The sequence below is a fragment of the Tympanuchus pallidicinctus genome, unplaced genomic scaffold (genome assembly GCF_026119805.1).
Source record: "Tympanuchus pallidicinctus isolate F22 unplaced genomic scaffold, pur_lepc_1.0 scaffold19, whole genome shotgun sequence".
Lineage (NCBI taxonomy): Eukaryota > Metazoa > Chordata > Aves > Galliformes > Phasianidae > Tympanuchus > Tympanuchus pallidicinctus.
In genome coordinates this window covers 2,614,843-2,632,705 of record NW_026294710.1, presented here as the reverse complement: position 1 = coordinate 2,632,705, position 17,863 = coordinate 2,614,843, and the positions used below count along the sequence as shown (strand labels likewise).

Below are 17,863 nucleotides of genomic sequence, written 5' to 3'. Positions count from 1 at the left end.
AGCATTATTGCATTGCATCTGCATATAGATTTTAATTTGCAGTTCACCTGTCCAGCCACTAGGATGGTGATGGGGGATATTACTAGGGAGGGGGATGGGTTATTTAGGATTTTTTTAGGGTGACAGAGGGCACCTGTGTGTTACACAGTAAAAGGTTTGAAGAATACTCACCAGGTAGCAGTGTGGCAAACTGAAGAGAGAGAGTCATTCTTATTTAGTGTGCTTGGGAAGTTCTCCAATGATATTTATATCTTTCTGATTTGCATTTCACAGCTGTTCTATGTTGTGCAAGGAATGTAAGGTTGGGGGTGAATTTTTGGAAGAGGCTTTGCTACTTTTCCCATTTTCAGGAATTACTGTTACAATATTTTTTAGCAATTAAGTAGCTGAGATTTCATTTGGGAATGCTTTAATTCCTTGTCATTCATGGAACATCTGTGCATAGTTTACAGTAGAATTTGGCAGTAAGAAGAATTTAATTTTTCCTGGATGTATAGGAGATAGCTGATAAACATAATTAACAAAATAATATTTTGCTTCCAATTCTGTGTGCAATAATGAACAGGAGTACATTTTTCTGTGCATTTAGTGAAACTGTCTGAAACTTTCCTTCAGGTATTGAGAAGGGAAACAATCTTTTTTGAAAATGCCTGCAGTGGGAGATTGTATGAATGTTGGTTCAAGATATTTAAGAGAATGATTTAATACTTTGTAGTCCAGTTCTGTGAAGATTCTTATGCACTGAGAGTGCACTGTATCTGCCAGTCAGGTGGTGGTCTGTGCCAGATTTCATGAAATAACAAGCTAGTGTTGAGACTGTATGACCTCAGCCTTTCTTTCATTGCAATTGCTTTACCTGCCATTGCGCCAAATATTAAAACTAGGGGTAGGACAACTCCCATTTTTCACAGATAACACTGTGAAGATGGAAGCAGATTAATGGAAGAGGTGCATTGTAAGACAAAGAAGTGATGACCCAGAACACAGGAACGCTAGAATCAGAAGTACAGAAAAATGCAAAATTTTGTGTAAATTCAAAGCCACTGTGCACTCAGTTGTAATGAACACTCACCTCTGTTGTTTCAGTCCCTTATTTGTTGAATATCAGTAACAACACTGCCTTACCCTGTACTTGCACTGTAAAAATAAATCACTGGTTTTGAAACCCGTGTATATCCCAGCCTTGAGGTGCATATGTAGAAAGCACACTGAATAAATTTAGATTCTGCACATTCTGTTTTGTGCACTGAAAATGTCTTCACAATTATCTTTGTGTTTAATAAAAAATGACTGTGCTTTAATACTTACGTCTGTGTTTCTAGGTAATAAATCCAAAGAAAAAAGGAAAAAAGAAAAAGTATATTAACTCTGGAACAGTAAGTAGATATAATTTGTAATATTACTGAATACTTTTCTCTTGAAATACAAAGTAGTTGACTTGACATATAACAGAGTTGGAATAGAGCCATCTGTGAAAGCTACAACAATAAACTATTTACTGTACTACAGCATTTATTTTCAGATGTGTTTATGTTTTTTTTTTTAAAGTTGTTTTTAAGTGTGCTGTTAAGTTGCCAATGATTTTGAAAATGAGTTACACCAAAGCTGGAGGCAGTTTCTTGAAATTATTTGATTGGACACTATTAGATTTTGTCTGAAACGTATTTGCATTTTCGAAAGTCAATTTTATGTTTAAATCTAACTGCTCACGTAGCATCAATAAATGCCACTAAGTCACACCCTTCATGCTAAAGCAGGAAGAGTCATAAATTTTTATTGCCAACAGCACTTTGTAAGTCCATCTTGAAAATTCTGTTAAGGCTATTTTGGGATGAGAATTTAATGTCCTTTTATTCATATTCTGTTATGAACCATTTGTTAGCAACACAGATAATTCCCTTCAGCATTTTCACATCTTCTGTGTTCTGACACCCATGATACTTAGAGCATTTACGAGAAAATGAAGATAAATGTTGAAGAACTGTATACTGGAAAATCAAAACAGATTTTAGATACATTCTTTTGAAAATTCAGCATGGAGTTTTTTTTCTTTGCTCATGGAAAGTCCCAGTGAAGCCATGAGTACTACTTTCACTCTGAAATATATAGCTTTGAAGAAACGATTTGTCAGTCTCTCATTCTTGTCTGTTCATCAGTAGGAAAACTATCACTTATTTTGTACCTCTGTTTTAAAATGAAAAAGTAGTTTGTCTGTGAAAATTTACCCTGCCAGATCTGATTAATTCCTTAAATTTATTTATTTATTTATTTTGCTAATTAAAGTCTTAGAATACAGTTCTTTCAGGCTGTCTGTACTTGAAAGAACGTTTTTTACTCGTGTTGGGCAGGCAGAATCAACTGTGGGTTTTTTATTTTTTGTCTCAAATTAATAGGAAATTTACAACAAGTGGTTCGGTATTAGTAATTTTCTTTCCTTTTTTCTTCTTTACTAGTGTTTTTATAATTGATATATTGATATATTTATAATTTTATGTTGACTCCATTTTGTCCCGTTTGCCCTCCTATGTGCAGCCTTCCTTTAACCTTCCGTGAATAGTCGCTTTCCTGTATGTTTACCTATAGTTTTGTTTTTACTTCTTTCTGTCATCCACCCAAGATATTTGGTGTCCCGACAAATTTCTCCATTTCCAAACCTTCTATGATCATCATTCTCATTAATGGAAAGTTGCCTTCTGGAAAAAAAAATTAGCAAAGTGGATGTAGGTCATTGATTGCTATCTCATGCTGTTTTAAAGAAATACACTGATAGAGTAGCCATTTCCATTCATTACAACTTAGGAGGTCATTTTAAGCTCAGAAATATGGACGGCATAATTTGTAAGTAAAGCAAAAATAATATGGAGTGAATTCTTTGCCATGAACCTTTATGAAAATCTTCAATGCCAGGTCTTTTCCACTTGATTTAAAATTTCTGCAACTTGAGCACTCAAAATGCCACATTTTAAGCTGCTGCTTATGTTTAGGACTCCCAAAATTCCTGAATGATCAAAACCGATAGTGAAAAAATTTCTCATCTCCTCATTTTTCTATATGTTCCACTTTAAAGATTTTTCTATATTCATATGTATGTGTGTGTATCAGTACCCAGTACAATTGCTAACATGGGAAATGGCATAAATAATAGTAATTGAGTTCTTTAAGCAGAACTGAAGTACTCGGTAAGTACTTCAAAAAGAATAAGCGTAGTTTGCCTGCCCTGGAAAGTGATCTTTCATCCATTATCTTTCACTTTAAAAAAAAAAAAGAAACCACCCACACTGAAACAGACTAAAACAAAACAACCACCAACAAAAAATTGTAGCAGACTTCCAAACTTGTTTCTTCCCTCTCAAAAACTGGTTTCTGAAACGGTTACATTTTTTTTTAACCTCCAAAAACATTGTGGATGTGTCTCTATTTGTTTATTTGGGAAATGACATTTCACATCTGTCTCTTTTTATTTGCTTTCAGGTTACGCTGCTTTCCTTCCTAATTGAAACAGAAGTTTCATTCCTTGACTATATTAAAGGCGGGTATGTGATAGTCAACAAAGTTTTCCACTTTTCACAATCTCATTGTAATTCACTAATAATTTGTATTTGTACATTGCATATGATGACTCCAGGTTATTACTGTAACAACTGTATCGTTTCCTCATGCAGAAACTGTATTTTCTTAAGTTATTCATGTCATTTAAGTTATGGAACTTCATGTGTACTGTTGGAATAGGTAATGGTACAAAAATAATGATGTTGAGTCTGATCAACCAGTGAAAATGGGATTAACTGAAAGGGAATTATATATGTACTATTAAATTAGTAAGATGCTGTTTTATTTCTTTTGACTACAGTGATCTTTGGTTTATTTATGATTGGCATTTATTTAGAGCCTTTCCCCGTCAAAGGCATTTTTTCAATACTAATTATGTGAAGTTTATAACACTTTCAATTTCTCATTTATTGTCATTCCGAAAGGGAAGAAGAGATAGAAGGAAATGGCTTACCCTAGAATATACCTGGAAATGGGATCAAATTTCAGCAATTCTCGATTCTTAACCTCTGTACCAGAAAGTGATATTCTCTAGAAAAAAACAGAAATAATTTACTACACATTTTTAGACACTTTCTGAGGCATACTGCCTATTTTTCTATAGCTATTTTAGATTACTATTTATCTTTCGAGGAACAAATTACCAGCTTTTTTTTTCTGGCAGTCTTCAACCAGGCTTCAGCTGAAATACAAAGAATGTCTGTGTTGTGTTTTGCCATTAGCAATACACTGCTTCATCTTTGTTTCCAGTCATGGTACTCCTACAGATGATAATGTGCTTAAGATTTATTCCTAACTCATTTATCAGTGAAGTTTGTTCTGTTAAGATGATGCCACCAGTTATATTCTAGTTACAGAGGAACTGTCAGTCCATTATTTTTAAGGTTTTTAGAAATACAGCTGGAAATTATACACTATATCAAACTCATAACTGGTAGAGGGAATGGATCACTGCTAAGAAATGGTCAATATTGTTGACCTAAGTCATGTGCTGCAGCAGAGAGTAATATTTTTTTTCTCTCTCAAGGAGTAACAAATTCTTTGATGTTTAAATTCTCCCATAAAGTTAAATTTCAAAGTCGGGATATCCAAATTTATTGCTGTTTGTTCTCCAGTGAATAAAATTGAGTATTTTTACTAAGGGTCATAGTCTCTTATGTATGTCAAAACACAGTGTCTTTTGGCTCATTAAGTTTAAATGCAATGAGAGCATTTTCATGGATAGTTCTTGCAAATGTGAGTGCTTAAGATTTTAAGCATGGATGTAGATGTGTTCTCTTTAAAATTGTTACTCATATCTTTGGAGAATTTTTTCTTCTTTTTCTTTTCTTTCTACTGGTCCCTTCCAATCCAAACCACTTTATGATTCCATGAACAAGGCAAGCATGGCAGGCCCAGAGATGATGAACAGGTTCAGCTAAGAATCCAAAACTTCAGAGAAATCTGTGGTGATGAGGAAAATCAAGATCTGGATAGAAAGTCAAACCATAGATAAGGGTCAGGATCAGTTCCAGTGATTGTCAGGTGGGCCTATGCTGAGAATTCAAGGTGAAGCTATGAAGTCAGTCTGTGGGCATAGCTGAGCTGGAGTTCTGTGTTCCTCTGACATCAACTCAGACTTCAGACTTAAATGGGGCTCCTGTGCCCATGAGGGTGTGGTCAGAGGGCTGAGATGAGGCTGGTTAGGGTCACTGAGGCTTTTTACTATCCTCAGAGTGCCTGCAGTTTGTTCCTGGATGCTTTTTGACAAAGAAATGATCTAGGTCTTCTAGAGTTGCAGTCATTGCCATCGGTTCAGTTATGTGGAAACACGATGGAAAACTTATAATCTCTTTGTTTCCACTCTTCAGATCCTCCTGTTTCTCCTCAAAATGGGTTCAATTCATTTGTTGTTAGAATCTGTTCAGTTTTATATCTAAATTTGGAAAGACAAGAAAAGAGTGCATACATGTGTAATCTTTTCAAATTAAGTTATCATATTTCCCACGGAGTTGTTTACAATACTAGTTACATATCTGTATTCCGTAGATGATTTCTGAATACAAATAATACTACTGTAATTCATATTGATATTTTGTGTTTTCTCCCTAAGTGCAAAGCAAAGAAGTCTTGCAATATTAATAATTACTAGTTTTGAAGATTATCCCTCTTTTTTCATAAAAGAATAGAATATAATTCAGTAGACTACTCTGCTTAAAAGTCTGAGCATTAATCATAATCATTTAATTATTTTATCTAAATCTTGTTTAGTGATTCATGCATATGTTTCTAAGCACATGCCAGTGAAAAATCTGAAGGCTTTTTTTAATAAAATGTTACCTTTTCTTCTAACACCTATAATTTTCTTCTTTGAAAACATAACCAGGAGACTGAGTTTCACAACCATTTTCTTTGATCCTGTCTTTCTCTTACTTCATCTCATTTAATTCTACTGCACATCAGTTTCAGTCCAGTTAACAAATTTTGGAGGAAGAGTGACGTGAAGTTGTCCTCATTTATCAGTCTGTTTTCCCAACAAGTATGGGAAAGTATGTCCTCCATAATATTTTTGTTTTCCTTCCTTTTAGTTAGATAAGGGGAAGCAAACAGTGATTCCGCAGAAGGCACAATATTGGCTCTTCTATGAATGGATGCTTATGAAATATTTCATGTTCAGAACTTTATTGTAATTGATTTGAAGTGTCTAGAATGAATACTGATTTAAGGGAAAGCTTGACAGTGTTAATTGTAATTAATTCGGATTGCTGTATTGATTTGATTTGTATTTTGAATCTGCACATTTTTAATTAGAATTTTTCATTATAAATATAATTGGTGACTTTTTCAAAAAGCCATAAAAAATGACATAGAAATTTGTTCATACATTCTAATTTATTTTTATTTAATAACAGTGAATTTTATAGTAGTATGGTAGGAAAGAGATGGATGTCTCTTTGTATCTGTTGTGCATCAAGTAGCATCATCTTAGTTGCTAGCTTTTCCTTGTATCTTGATGCTTAATCACCTGTTACGACACTGTTTACGACACTCCTATGTTTAAGGTAGGGTAGTTTATGCTAAAAATTAGTGTATATTTCAAAAGTGGTTTTCTCCTTCCACTTGCTAGCATGTTTTCCTATAAAAATCACCTCTCAGTATATGAATAAGCCAGGAATGTGTGGGTTATTGCCTTGAAGAGGAATTCATTTGGAATAATCGTGCTTTGTAGGAATGACTGTGGAACACTTAACAGAGTATTTTATTTTATTTTGTGCATATAGAATCAAAGAGTCACAAAATGGCATGAGTTGGATGGGACCTTAAAGATCATCTTGTTAGATTGCCTGTGCCTTAGACAGGATTATCTCCCACCAGCTCAGGCTGTGCAAGGCCCCGTCCAACCGAGACCTGAACACCTCCAGGGCTGGAGCATCCACAGTTTCTCTGTGCAGCTGCACCAGTCCTCACCACACCCTGAGTGACCCCTTAATGCCTATCCTGAGTCTCCCCTCTTCTAGTTTTAAAACATTCCCCTTGTCCTAACACTATCAAATTTTAATGTAGAGTAGTTGGCTCTGTCTTACCTGGAAATGAGACCAGGAGCCATAAAGCTGCAAGACTTAGTGGACAGAAAGAGCATCTCTGTGCAAAACTTTCCATACTTTTCAGACTTTCTAGATGTCTTAGAATAGTTTGTGGCACTTTAGATGTTTGTAAATCATGAAAATTTCAGGAACGGTGTCCTCTTTCAACCTACAAGCGTTAAGTCATCTTTTCTGTTCCAGATTAGTGGAAAAATAAGGGGAAATGTTTCTGTACCATTATGTTAAAACTTGCCTTCATAAATGCTTTCAGATATGAACACGTACATATTTTTTGGATTGTAAGGACTTTCATTTTTAACTGAGCTATACTGAATCACTGAGGGTCACAAAAGGAAATTTAGAACTGCTATTATGACAGCTATTTTCATCCAACCAGTAGATCATATGTAATGGCATACATATTTGATGTACTGAGGAAACTTAGTTGAAATACAGCTATGAAGCAAGGGCTGTCATAGCTATGCACTGTAGAGACTTAACCATGTGTTTTGTATCCTTGGAGAATAATTAGGAGTAATAAAGCTGTATCGGAGGAGGATCTTGTGAAACTTTTACGAAGAAAATGCTGTTTGTTTTGATGCTGCATTTGCAAAGAGGAGATTAAAAAAATACTGTTGCTGGAGGCTTTTGACAATAAATAGCATAGACAATACAGCCCCTTGTTAGTGTTAGTTACTCCACTAGATTCAGTTATAGACTGCTGCACAGTAAGTGATTCTCAAACCTCCACCAACTGCCCCCTGCTATCAGACCAACTAGTTCTTCACTCTGACGATGCAGAGGAAATTCATTCTTCCTTCCAGTGTACTGTTTCAAAAAAACCTCACACTGTCAAGCCTGGTCAACAGCTACATCCAGGTTTAGCTTGTTCCTGTGTGTGTATCAATTCTGATTGAAAGAAGATAGTTTTACCTTGCTCTCCTGAAGTCACAAACTGTCTGCTCTGTGGTGAAGGTTACTGTTGCTGGTAAGATGCTTTTGAGTTCACCCTGAGAAGTCATGTCTTCCTCTAGCAGTTCTGAGTCCACAAGGCATGTTGCTGTGCTTGGATGTTCTATCTGAGCCCTCCCCTGAGTCAGGACACTCAGTGACCCAGCCTGCCTCACCAGACAGCAGTGTTCTGGCAGCTTTTATGCACAGCTTTGTGACCTTACAACCTCACTTGAAGCTGTGGGTATCATGAGCTTCTCATCCGGCTCCATGGGGAATGTGCATCTGGCAAAGCAGAAAAACAACCTCAGCAAATGAATTTCCTGATCAGAAAAACCTTACTTTTGAAAAATCTGGGGAACTAGAAATATTTTAAAAGAACAGCAAAAAATTCTTGACCTTTAGCCTTAAGTACTTTGTCTCTCCCATTTATCTGGGCCTTCTTGCCACTCCCAGTAGAAAATTCTGCTTGTCTTTCTGTTCTGTGTTCTTTAAGTATTTCATAGAATCATAGAATCATTTGAGTTGGAAGAGATCTTCAGAGGTCATCTAGTCCAACTCCTCTGCAATGAACAGGGCACCTACGGCTAGATCAGGTTGCTCAGAGCGTGGTCTAGCCTGGTCTTGAATGTCTCCAGGGATGGGGCATCTACCACCTCTCTGGGCAGCCTGTTCCAGTGCCTTGGAAAACAACTCAAAGCACAACTTGGTGCAGCAAGCTTCACTAGCAGCCACATCCAGAACAGGCCACCTCCTCCCCTGCCTTCATCCAGCTCTGCATCTTACAAAACCCAAAGCCCATGCTGCCCAGCCTGCCCAGGACTAGAGGCAGCTATCAGGTGGGCCCTGCCTTTAGCCCTGTGCCCAGAACTATGCTGACAAACATGCTGTAGAAAACTTTTACCCTCACTGTAAAAGCCTTTTCCCTTATACCCAAGTTGGTAGTTTGGAGTTGAATTCAGGAACTTGATAATTTTTGAGTACTTACATAGACTACTTTTCCAGCCTTGGGTTTTTTAAATTATTAGTATTTTTTTATTTTGATACTTTATAGACCAAACAGCAGTCAGTATAGTGGTTTTGTCCTTATACAAAATGGTGCATTCTGTAATTGAATAACGCTGTACATCATTGTGCCTAAACAGAGTGTGGCTTTAACATAAATTTCAGCATAGTTAGATTGCCGTAAGTTTTCTGTGGTTTGTAAATACAGAATTATTTTCTTGCATATTGGAATTTTCTGTAGCTTAGTACTGTGCAGATTCTGAGCTTCTCTAAACTAAAATCTAACCTATGTTATGCAGCTAAGTTTGGAAAAGTTCCTGTATGTGAGGTATTTGGATTCCGTATTGCATCTTACGTGCATTACTGTGGCATTTTGAAATATTAGAGATACATACAGGAATAACAGTAAACCATTCATGTGTTGCTCTGGATATTTACCTTATGCTTGCTTTGTGTGTTGAGAACCTCTGTTTTTCTTCCACATTTGGTCTTGCATTGAAGTATGGTTCTAGCTTAGTGACTGGTTCATTTATTTTCTGATGCTCTACATAGAGGTAGGACACAAATCATACTGTTTATTTTTTGTGTGTGTAATTTTGAGCACTGTTCAGAAAATGACTTTCTGGCTGTAACGCTGTATGTCCCATCTTGAGAACATTCAGTTAATCCTGAAAACATCCCAGATTTCACTTCCGTTTTCACATAATATTTGCTTAGTTTTCCTCAGCATCATAACGAACTGTTCTGTGTATGAAAGTCTAAAGATTGTCTACCAGTTCATTTATTTTCACAAGTTAAGCACGAAGGTAGTTCAGCATATCCCTCCTTATTAATCATTATGCAGATATGTGATTTTACTGCCGTTTTTTTTCATAGTTCAGATACTGCTTTAAGCTTTGAGAGCTTTTGTATAAACGAGCAGTAAAGGATCTTAAATAAAGCTTCCACTTTCTTGGCATGTTTCAGAATATAGATTATTAATCATGCATCTAAGTTTGTCTTGAAGACTGTGATTTCAGATGCTTTTTAAAATTTTAGGCATCCACACTGAATTAATTATTTTTTTTCAGCTATTGTCCCTTACATGAGTCTAAGATTTTATGTTACTGTTGATGAACATGTCATAACTATGTTAATAACAGCAGTAACCTAACAGTGGATAGAACCTAAACGTTATTCTGTTGAAAAGAAATTAAACATGGTAGAAATAAAAACAGGGCAGTTGTCTGAGTTGTCAGATATATTCATTACTTTTAATTTGTTTCCAGAATAACATGTATTACTGTGAAAGCATTTCTTAAAATATCATTCACATTAATTGTCTAGTCATCTAACTTGACTTCCAGATTAGTTGTGTCTGATGTTTCCACAACACACAGCTTCTAAATTAGCCTTCCCAAATTAGGTTTTTTTTTAATTATGGGCAGGTTTGGTTTTTTTTCAGTCCTGAGGAGCAGTAAGGAAATTAATACCTTTTCAAATTAATCTTTCACGCAAAATACGTGTTCACATTAGTGCAGCTGCTTTTAGAAATATTTTCTGCTGTGGTACTTACATGAAGTTAAATTGTTTGAACTTCAGATACCCAGTTTTCTACTGAAAAAAAGATTTAATTGTGTTTTGATAATTTTGACTACAAGGGTTGATATTCATTTCATACCTTTCTGTAGTTTGTCATTCCTTTTGCTGTAGGACATTAGTGCCTTGTGTGACTTAGTTTCCCATGTCTCTTTTCCACAAGATCATACTTAGAGGGACATTTCAAGTATGTTATATATGAATGTATAAAACGATCATTGAAAACACAGGGCAATCACAGTGCATGTTTGTTCTAAGTGAGTTTATTCCAGCTTCCCCAATCCACTGTAAGGCATGAATAATACTGTGTGGTTATGAGTCCATAATGCAATGTGACACTTGCATTAAGAGTGGGATCTAGTTGCCTGAAAATGGCATTTAATGCCATTTTAGATTCCTCAAATTTTCCATGGTGTAGTGAGGTTATAAAATAACAGTAGAAACTTGTTGGAAACTGAATTCTAATCTGTGTATGCATCTGTGTAACTGTTGTAAGATCAAGTAAGTGATTTAACTTCTGTTGTAGAAAGGTAGACATCTGCTTTGATCTTATTTTATGCTGTGATTTTTACGGTTGTCGAGTTGGCACATGCAGTAATAAACATACTCTTCTTCTTAGAGAAAAACTGTAGTCCAGATTATTGTGGATGGTAATAAATGGGTGACGGATTTTTTCCAGTTCAACAGCTGAATTTCTCTTACCTAGAGCAATATGCATTTAACACAGGCATATCAGGTTTTGGTATACTTCTGAAACTGCTGTTGTCAGTCACTACTTTTAGTTACTTTAAATGTGATTTTGTTTTGTAATTAGATGTGTTTCAGATAGTTTTTCTTTTGTTACCCATTTTCCTTTTAAAGATTTTTTTACTTTGCTTTCTCATTTCTGTCGTACATTCAGGATGTGCATAACTGTTACAAGTTGAGTCAGGAAAACTGATGCAGAAAATGAGTTTACAAACACATGTTGCTGCTTAGGCAGGGGAAGAATTGTTTGAAGTTTTCCCGGTTATGTGTTCTTCATCCAGCTGAAGGATTTCTGTAATGGTTTTGTAATGGTTTTAAGAGTTTTGTTTTAGTCTTCAAACACTGCACCACAGTAAAGCTCTTAAAATCTAAGTATAGGGAGATGACTGTTCAAAATCAGCTTTGTTTAGCAGTGCTAATAAGGACTCTAAACATAAAACTAGAGAAAGTACTGTATTAGTCTTTTGTTGTTGGTTGATTTTCCTATCCTGTTAATGACTGAGGAAGACAGCCGTACTGCATACTGCAGAGATAGTGATAAAAAGTAGTTGACATGCACTTCTTACAGTGTTTATTCTTGTAACTAACTGATGATATAGAAGGACGGTTTGGCTAATAAACCACAAGGACTAACATTCAGGCACCAACCAACCAATGACTTGTCATACCATTAACAATAGTGTGTTTTGGATGAAAGTGCACAAAGCAGAATGCAGAATTACCAGCCGGATGCATATCTCATAAATCATAGGTCTCAGAACTCTTCAGTCTGCAGCAGCTTTCACTGTTCTTCATTCAAGTCCATTTTGATGCATTTTTAGACGTATTTAGGGCTGACAGCATTCCAGGGAACCACAAGGCTCTTCTTAATACTGTGGTTGCTGGTGGGGTTTTGGTGCCTTTTAGAGATGGTGTCCACTCATGCCTAGCTTAGTTTGTGTAGGCTTTGGTCAGTGTAATAAAATGATTCCATGTGATTTTATGTGTGAACCTATGTTTTCATGTCATAATAGTATTTTCTCTGGGTGATAAGGTTATTTGAGCAGTAAATCTTCTACTGTAAGGTCAGGTGTCAGGTCTTGATATTTGATCTAAGTGTGCATGAGTTAAATTTGTACAATAACTTTTAAAGAGCTGTAATCTTTGGCAGTTTGGTCAATAAATTCACAGTAGTGCACATTGAGAGGCAGAAATTTGAAGGACTGTGGAAAAGACTTGGTCTGAGTAAAAAGTCAATTTTTGGATTCATCCAAACTCTTCTGCCTGATTAGAGTCTTACCAGTTCAGATATTATCTGAGAATGACAGTATTTTGTGCTGAAGGAAGTTACAGGATTGCATTAATTGGATTGTCACTCCAAAAGTCCATTAGTGACTACTTTTTCTGACAATAATGGTATGCTGACAATTGATTCATGCACAGTAATGGCTTTACTTAGCTACTGCTCAAATTGCTAATTTTTATATTCCCATTCCCAGATTTTACTTTTATCTTCCACAACTTTCCTTGATAGTAAAGGAAAGTACTCCTAAAAGTATTAAATTAAAATTCTTAAAATATTATGTTCCCATGAATGATATCTTCTGCCAAAAACTTTGCTGTCTGCTCCAAAGATTTTATGTATAGCATGATTTCTAATGCATTCTGACTGAATACATGGTTTTAGTATTAAGAGCAGATCAGTAGAACCCTTATTGTCTTGTCAATTTCTTTCCTTGTCAAAGGAAAAATCAGTATTACTGTTGAAAATAATAATACATGGAGATCATAATAATCTAAATGTAGAATTGAGATTTTTCATAAGCAGTGAAAAAGGAGGGATGGAATAAAGTAAATGTTTTCAGTACCATTGAAATGGTATTTTCAATGTGCATTACCTGAATTAGAAAGTAAGATTTCCTGCATTTTGTCCAAAAACATTACTATATATCGTTTATTTTCCACATAGCAGTAAAGCTAATACTAAGAGCTGTATTTGTTCATTTTGCAGAACACAAATCAACTTCACAGTAGCTATTGACTTCACAGCCTCAAATGGTAAGAATAAAAATAAGCTTCTATATTCTCGTGCTGTGCTTAGTTTTAAGACACTTTAAAAACACTTTTTAGAAGTGTTTATGTGTGTGTACTATGTCAGGATTCTGCTTAACTACTTCGTATTACGAATTATTTGTTTACCTGGCACCACCTGAAGTCAGCTGAGCAACAACAGACTAGAAACCAATTCCTGTCCAGAAATGCTGGACAAACAGAGCAGATAGAAATTTTCTATTAAAAAAATACATACTGGATTGCATAAATAGGAGCAACTTGCAGTTGTTTACATACTTTGTAATTTTTTTGTGTCCATTCATTATTGCTGTGAGCCAATTGGCTAAATTGGAAGACTCCATTGAGAAGTACAAATCAAAGGAGTTTCAAGTAGAGTGAGGCTGAAGAATGGTGAAACAGAAAAGTTTTGATTTTCCTGCAGAATTGTTTTCAGAATCTCATAATACATTAGTAAATTTCATGATAGGGGTATGAATTACACTACAAAAGTGACACAAATTCTCAGTTGAAGTCACAATCTCTTGCTATCATTTCGTTGGTGAGAAAGCTTATAGGTCCTACTATTAACCTATTAAAGATGTACTAAGAATGTTGCATTGTTACCTGCTTTAACCACAATTACATAGGTAGGAAATAGGTTTGTTTCCTTTTCAATTTCTTCTTTCCTAGATTTCTGTCATTTTTAAGAGAGAAAATCTGGGAGTGATTCAGTTGTAAAGTAAACCTGACTCTTGCTTCAACAGGTAACCCTTCACAACCTACTTCACTGCACTATATGAATCCCTATCAGCTGAATGCATATGGCATGGCACTGAAAGCAGTAGGTGAAATTATTCAGGACTATGATAGTGATAAAATGTTCCCAGCTCTAGGTTTTGGAGCTAGACTGCCTCCAGATGGAAGAGTATCGCATGAATTTGCGCTGGTAAGCAAATATATAAAAATTTATTTAAATTTCTTACCACAATCTAATTTGGGGGAGGAAGAGTTGTCTTTTGTAGTTAATAGGAAAAGTAATTACAGAAAATGTTTGAATTCTTAGGTCTAAAAGACTCGTTTCAAAATTTCTCATCATGGTGAAGTTGCTGACAGACATCCAGAGTCAAGAAGTCCCTGTAGGCCAAAAATAGTAATAAAGAAACCTCATCAATAGCAGCATGAGAAACAGAAATACTTCAGTTGGAAGCTAATCTTACCTTGATATGTAATTGAATCACGACCCAATTTTTTTTTAATTATTGTTGTTGTTCTCTGTTACCTGTCTTTTACAGGCTGCTAGTTTAGAGGTGTCTAGAGGTAACTAGAGTTACCTTAGTGGAGTATAGGATGAGATTCCAGGAATAAATCTGAGATCTTGTACACATGCCAATTAAATTACAAAACTAAAATCTGACTGGAAATTATTGAGCCAGAACTGGTGCTCCTAAATGTGACTCTAGTTTATCATTTGCCCTGTAATTTGTACCTTAAATGCACACCAAGAAACGCCTTTTACTGTTCAATGTAAGGACTGCTTAATTCCATTTAAGATGGTATTTGTGTCTGGGAACCTGTTTCAGTGATCCAGACTGCATACAGTATGAGGCTGCAAAAACTTCTTCCCTAGGCAGCTAACAGTCAGAACCAACCATGGCACTTACTGTGGATATTGGTAGCAAACTTTGAATAGATTCTTAAATTTTGAGGTCATTCCCATTTAAAAATGTGCACTAGATAGTATTCACTAAAATGCATCATTTCTGCTTCATAACTATTTTTAGAGATTAATCCCTTCTTATTTTCTTTAGAATGGAAACCCTCAAAATCCATACTGCCATGGCATTGATGGTGTAATGGAGGCATATTATAGAAGTCTAAAATCAGTCCAGCTTTACGGACCAACAAACTTTGCCCCTGTAATTAATCATGTAGCCAGGTAAGCATAACGAGTACTTTGCAGAAACTTTTTATTTTCAGTACAAGTATTGCACTATTAATGATCAGCAGTTACATGATGCTAAAACATAGAAAAATGTATTTACAATGTGGGTTTTTTCACTCATTCTAACATGATTGACTTATACTTGTAGGTAGATCTGAATACTGTGTGCTAGTATTTTGCATTTAATTCCAGTCCCTACTGCTTGTGTACAAACAAGTGTTCAACAAGTTGATGGACTCTGGGGCTTTTCTACCCATCTGTATGGCTTTCTGTGAGTTGTAGATTCCATTTCACTCACACTCTTCCAAACTCTTTCAAATGTTGCTGTTATAGCATCTTATTTATAGACAGCATTCACTTGCAAATTTACTGTTAGAATATTCTGAGTAACATCACGAACATCATTAGACAGATACCCTGACCAGTGACCAGTGAGGTAATGAATATTCTGTACTTGAGCTTACATACCATAGAATTTATTTTTTCCCTGCCCTCAACGCTACTCATGACCACTTCTATTACGAAGTTTTGCTTAACTTCACAGCACTAAGAGCCTTTTTGAAGGCAGTGACTAGTCTTGTCTCAGTCAAATAAAAAAGTAAGTGGAACAGCACGCTCCATGCAAAAAAAGTTCTTCACCAACTGTATAGGATAGCAAGAGCAAGCAAACTCTTGGTTTCTGATATACAGGCCGTAGAATTCAATGAAACTGTTGCAGACTCACTATCTTTCAGAATTTTTGAAATCTTCAAGAGCTGCTTATTTTCAAAGAACAGTTGCTTCTTGTGGCCTTTGACTGTGGCAAGACTGGAATGGTGTTGGTTGTGTTTTGTCTTATATTCAGATATAGTACAGGGAGAAGCTTGAGTCTCGAGAATATACAAGTGTATCACAGTGTACAGTGGGTCGTGCTATCACAGTTAATTATTTGGAATTGTCCTCCATCAAATTTAAAAAATACAGCTCCTTCTCATGCAAACTGCTCTTATATAAAGGTTTGTTTTACTATCGCAGTGTTCTTTTTTTCCCCCCTTAGATATGCTGCTTCAGTTAAAGATGGCTCCCAGTATTTTGTTCTTCTCATTATTACAGATGGAGTTATTTCAGATATGGCTCAAACAAAAGAATCCATAGTGAATGTAAGTTTTGCTGAAAATGCTGAAATATGAAATATCTTTCTAGGCACTAATATTTTAAGAAGTAAACTGAATCTATCATTATCTTAGATATTAAATTAGTTTCATAAATTAACCATTCTTTCCAAACAGCAAAAAAAAAAAATGATTATGTATGAAGATGAGAAGAAATTAAAAGCTGTATCTCAGCTTAATTACTGTTTGATGGAAAGTCTCTTGTAACACTGAATGTTCATATAACTTCTGTCATCTGCTTCTTGACTCTTCCTCCTTCATGCACTCCTACTATGCAGTACTACATGATGAACTGTGATGAACTTTATCCATCTAGTAATTGCAGACAGCTTTGATTTTTGTTTTTTTCCTCACCTTCTAAAAACTGCTCCAAATTGTCTGGTCCCAAATGCCAAGCATAACTGTCAGCTAATTTCCTTTTAGATAGTTGCCCCGAATTTTAAAAATCAAGATTTTTCCTCAAGTTCCTTTAAATTATTATTTAAAACATTGTTTTAAATGTTTTTTCTCTTTCAAACTGCCGTGCTTTTAAGTAATACTCCACACTACAAACTGTTCTTCTGTCCCTGGGAAATGTCAGATGGAAGTACACAAAAAACTCATCCAGAGTTTGAGAAGGCCTGTTCCAATAGTTGTGAATGCACCACAGTGAATCTGTCATGTCAAAACAAAAGTTATAGAAATAGGTGGCATACTTTTGAAGGCCCACTTTCACTACTTCCTGTAGACAGCTACAGCACCATTCCAGTTTGTAGGGTGCACAGGAGAATATTACTGAAATGTTCTGTCTCTCACTGGAAAGCAGGATGCCCTCAAGTTCTAGGCAGCAGCATATGGACAGAGTCTGCATGTCAGTGAGCTCTGTGAATGATAAATTTTTACAACAGCTTGAGCTGTGTTTGAATATTGGAAAGGTTTACTTCCTTTCCAATATTAAAATGGGATAAAGCCACTCTCAGTTTTAAAGGGGATAAACAAACTTTTTATCTTACAAGTTCATCCTCTTGTCTAGCTTAGAAGTTTGGAATAGAGCCTTTTTTTAGGTGTCAGAAAAGCTCCATTGGGAAGAAAGAGAAACTTTTGATTTAACTTCAATTCCAAGTCCGTATGGAGGGTGAGTATGAGACCAGCAAGTTCATCTGGTTGTTGCTTTGTAAGATTAACTATTTGATCACTAAGAAATACAGAGAACCCTTGTTTTGAGAATTAATTTTTAAGAGTAATAGCTGATGTTCTGCAAATGTCTGGAGGTACAGAAGATGTGGTTTTTGCCTAGAATGAGCAAAAGTTCAGGAATTTTGAATACTTTTGATGAAGATGCATTTTCATTTTTCTTTATAGCTCCT

General features: G+C 35.6%; 1 protein-coding gene across 3 annotated transcripts in view; it reads left to right on the top strand.

Moving 5' to 3' along the window:
* CPNE8 (copine 8) overlaps positions 1-17,863 on the top strand; it is a 91,339-nt gene that overhangs the window by 61,598 nt on the left and 11,878 nt on the right. For all 3 annotated transcript variants that reach the window (XR_008206288.1, XM_052681144.1, XM_052681145.1), the window contains 6 exons: positions 1,323-1,376; positions 3,472-3,533; positions 13,384-13,430; positions 14,189-14,370; positions 15,233-15,360; positions 16,403-16,505. Coding sequence is in view for 2 of the 3 variants with exons in the window: in XM_052681144.1 (XP_052537104.1) it covers positions 1,323-1,376; positions 3,472-3,533; positions 13,384-13,430; positions 14,189-14,370; positions 15,233-15,360; positions 16,403-16,505 (576 nt within the window). In the remaining variant the exon portion in view is untranslated. The remainder of the gene's footprint in view (positions 1-1,322; positions 1,377-3,471; positions 3,534-13,383; positions 13,431-14,188; positions 14,371-15,232; positions 15,361-16,402; positions 16,506-17,863) is intronic.